This window comes from Buceros rhinoceros, unplaced genomic scaffold (assembly GCF_000710305.1).
Source record: "Buceros rhinoceros silvestris isolate BGI_N320 unplaced genomic scaffold, ASM71030v1 scaffold11684, whole genome shotgun sequence".
NCBI lineage: Eukaryota > Metazoa > Chordata > Aves > Bucerotiformes > Bucerotidae > Buceros > Buceros rhinoceros.
In genome coordinates this window covers 7,815-12,245 of record NW_010408849.1, presented here as the reverse complement: position 1 = coordinate 12,245, position 4,431 = coordinate 7,815, and the positions used below count along the sequence as shown (strand labels likewise).

General features: G+C 40.2%; 1 protein-coding gene across 1 annotated transcript in view; it reads right to left on the bottom strand.

Moving 5' to 3' along the window:
- TLR3 (toll-like receptor 3) overlaps positions 1-4,431 on the bottom strand; it is a 9,373-nt gene that overhangs the window by 3,611 nt on the left and 1,331 nt on the right. Inside the window, exons 2-3 of the mRNA XM_010135016.1 lie at positions 2,510-2,958; positions 1,238-1,429 (exon numbers count right to left, since the gene is read on the bottom strand). Coding sequence (XP_010133318.1) covers positions 1,238-1,429; positions 2,510-2,950 — 633 coding nt within the window. The 5' untranslated portion in view covers positions 2,951-2,958. The remainder of the gene's footprint in view (positions 1-1,237; positions 1,430-2,509; positions 2,959-4,431) is intronic.

Sequence of the window (4,431 nt, the reverse complement as noted above, 5' to 3'; positions counted from 1 at the left end):
TGGGATTGTCTCTGAGTAGTGGTACAAGCTTATGAGATTTTAAAATATTCGTGTAATTTCAATGTGCATGTTCTTTACAGAAAAATCAACTGGGAAAAAACCCCAAGCAAATTCAAAGTCAGTGTTTGTATGTTGAGGGTCAACCTGTTTACAACTGCAGCACTTAAGATCACTCCTCAAAGAACCATATTGTAACACTAAGAGGCAGATCCAAGAGAACAGTGAGGTTGGTGACAGAGAAAATATCCACTTGTTTTTTTGTATAAAGGAGCGTGCATACTTCTCACAGAATCACCTGCTTGGAAGAGACCTTTAAGATCATCAAGTCCGACCATTCACGCTGCACTGCCAGGGTCCCTCAAACATGTCCACCAGCACCACTTCGACACGTCTTTTAAACACTTCCAGGGATGGGGACTCCACCATCTCCCTGGGCAACCTGTTCCAATGCTTAAAGACCCTCTGTGTAAAGAAATTTTTCCTGATATCCAACCTAAATTTGCCCTGATGCAACTTGAGGCCATTTTCTCTCATCCTGTCATTTGTAACATGGAAGAAGAGACCCACCCCCACTTCACTACAACCTCCTTTCAGGTAGTTGTAGAGAGCAGTAAGGTGTCCACTCATCCTCCTTTTCTCCAGACTAAACAATCCCAGTTCCCTCAGCTGCTCCTCATAAGATAAGTTCTCTACACCCTTCACCAGTTTAGTTGCCCTTCTCTGAACATGCTCCAGCACCTCAATGTCCTTCTTGAAATGAGGGGCCCAAAACTGAACACAGTGCTTTTCTGCAATGATTATTTCTCTGGAGCACCCCACAGGCACAAATGAACATCCTCTTTGATTAACTAGGAGGAGAGACCTAGATTCTGTAACTAGCCTTGTGTAATATCCCAATTTTTCCCCACTTTCTAAATAAGTTAGCTGTTCAGCTTCAGAACATACAAAAATTCCTGCATAGAAAATACCTGGTACGGGTTCACAGAGTTACTTGATGTAGCTCTCGCTTGACCTCAGATCTACATGGAACCAGTTCTTGCTGATTTCAGTGGGAGAAAAGCAATTATGTGTATCACTACTGTAGATCAGGAGTAATGCTTTACACAATAGCATGGTTTTATCTTGGACCTCAGTGGATCAAAAATGTAATGCAAATGCCATATCATCACAAAAGATAAATCAGGATATTTCCAATTTTTACTTACACCCATTGAACTTCTGTTGAAATGCTTCCTACCTCTTTCAGTGGATTTGATGACAAATCAAGACTATTCAATGAGGTGTTGCTAAGAAAACTGAAGTCTTCTTTTTTTAACTCAGTAATTTGATTGCTATCCAACATAAGCTCATTAAGTTTCTTCAGTTGCTGCTGCAATCCTAAATTTGCTGACTTCAAAATATTATGAGATAGGTCCAAAATATTTAAGTTCTGGGAAGAAGATACAAACAGAAAAGTACAAAATTATTTTTATTTTATATAATACAAAACCACTTTGAAATGTTAGCATCTATATATTAGCATCTAATTGTATATCTAATTCTATATCTTTCACACCTGTAACTTTCATTGTGTTCATGGTCATAACCTCCTAAAATATCTCCTGCAAACCAAAGAATTGCCTTGCATAAAATTCCTTAATTTGCTCAAAGTCCTCCTGTTCCAGATAAAGTGATGAAAGCAAACACCTATAGTTGGCTGCAGTTACAACTACTGCAGTATTAAACCTTGCATTCCACCCTCTTCACTGTGCTCCACCCCTGTAAATGGAAGTGAGGAAGGTGAAGAGGAATGCAGTAGCAGCCTACAAAGACCCGTGCTGTATGCCTTGCAACACTCCAGCTCACACCCAGGTGCTCAGACTCCTCAGGCACCAGTAGAGAAGGAGATGTTGCCCTAATGGTGACACCACAGAACGTGCCTTGAGGTATCCCAATCCTGGCCTCCATCAGTAACAGGGCAGCAGCAAAGTGACAAAGGCCAGAACTTCTGGTCCCCCAGCCTCATTGATGCTACAGAGATGAATACCTAACTACCAGCTAAAAAACAAATGTCGAGTAAAAACATGTTGCTGTTTCTCAATGCCCAAAGTCCTGGGAGACCACATTCAGTCTAAGCACTGGCCTTCATGGTCTGAGTAATTACACCCTGACTTTGAGAATTTAGGCTAGCTACCATTTTTAGTCCCCAGGCAACTCAGATTCCACACCATCCACTTCACCCTGTATGTCATCTGCTGCTGCTCTTCTCTGGGCACAAAGCCTGTATGGAGACGTGTCTTGATGGGATGCCATAGGGAAAAGGAGATGGAGAGCATTGACTCATAAGGACGGCTGAGACTCCAGCGTGCTCAAGGAACGAGGCCTTTTCTTTAGAAAAACAATGAAGGAAGATTATATGCTGGGAATTTTCAGATGCAAATAGGCAGCAGTTCTGTACACACACTGGAAAATACAATAAATTCCCTCTTTATCCTTTAGTTACATTAAAAGGTGCATTTGTAAAGCTTACCTCCAGGGTTTTGAAAGGATCGTTTTTTATGTATATTTTGTTGTATCCTAGATAGAGCTCAGTCAGGTTGGTGCAGGAAGCAAAGACTCTGTCAGGGAGCTTATACAATTCATTATGTTCTAGCTTCAGAATCTGCAACAGGGGCACGTTTTGGCACAATTCTGGTTGCAGTTTAGAGATAATGTTGTAGCCCGCATTCAAGTAAACCAGCCGGCTGTACTTGGTCAGATTGGCAGGACCTAGCTGTCTTAGCTGATTATGGGAAATGTCCAAACCCGTTATATTGTTAGGGAGATCAGAGGGAATTTGAGTCAGCTTTAGGTGACTGCAGTCAGCCATTTCATTTCGGATGTGACATTGCTTTCCAACTGATGCACACAGCAAGCAGAGAGACACCACTCTGACAGATAAGCTGTTCCACCAAAGAATGGCACTTCCCATTGTTTTATCTGCAAGGGCAAAATGAACAGAGTACAAATTAAAATCATTTTGGCACGACTTATATCTTAAACTGAAGGCTAAAAGCAAGCCAGGCTCAAAAACCATGTAGTTTTATACTGAGCAAACACTCAGTATTTTTTACCCATAAAACAGCATTTGTTTCTGCAAAACAGGCATGTCTAATAATGATATCTCTAAATATAGTTTCTTTAAAAACAATAGTATTGTCTTGCACATTTCCAACCATTTTCCCTTCTCTGATTAATTTTGCATTGTTTTAACAGTCATAAAATACCATAAATAAGACAAATTATACACAGGCCCCTCAATGTTAATTCCTACTCTCTGAACTTAACTACACTTAAAATATTTACAGTTATATGCAGTAAGAATGCCTAATATACCTAATATGTAATACTAATATACATTAGTAAGAATACCTAATTTAGTATCAAGTAGTTTCAATTTAGTATCCATAAGCTTTAAAATCATCGGATGATCTTGAAATACAGCTCTACTGGATAAGGAAGAAAATGAATTCCACACAAATTCTGACTGGAATAGAGCTGTAAGAGCTCAGGACTACCCTGCTGAGTCATAGACTTTGTCTAATTAAATAGCATTTCTGCTCATCAAGAGCAGACTTCAGAGTATCATCTGTATCACTCTTTACGGAATTAATCTTTAGTAGAGGGAGAACAAATACTTTGGGAGTGCTTGCCAGAATATTTTTCCATGCTTTAGCAGAAAATTGTAAGCTTAGGTTCCTCTGCTCCAATTTTTTCTTTGTTTAAAAATATAAGCTTATACTTTCACCCCTGAAGCTTTGAGTGTCTCCACAATCTCCATATATACCTATCTGTATGGCCTTCTGCCAGCAAATTTGGAACCTGCCTGCCAGCCTCATTTACCAAAGAGTTAAGTCTTAGCATAATGGGCTCCCACATAGCGAAGCTCATCAGTGCCCCCTGTCAGAATAGCCTATGAAAGGAAATTTAACCTTACTAGACTTAACAGGAATTTAGAAGAGCTTCTCAAAAGAAGCTTCCCCCAGGAAGATGAACTTTCTTAGTTCTGCAGCTCACATTTTCCTTTGCTTGAAACCTGTGTTTAGTTAACATTGCTTAGCTTTGAGTGCATTAGATTATTTCTCAAACAATGAAACAAGAACTCAAACCAGCACATTTGTATAGAAAAAGCCTTCAGAACTGATGTTTTTTAAAGGGAAGAGTTTTCACTACCATAACAAAAGACACTGAGGAACTGACAGTGCAGTGAGCAGATACAGTTTAGTAGGTCAGACCCCATCGGAGTTCAGCTCCATAAGTGATGTGCCTTTTCAGAGGGCATGCATTAGGACTGCTACAGTGACAAAAAGCCACATTATAGTGGCCAGAGGGGAACCCTGTGAGTCCTCTGTGGGAGCAACCTGGTCATCTAGGGTGAGACATCAGTAAAATCAGTGGGAGTGGGGATACAAG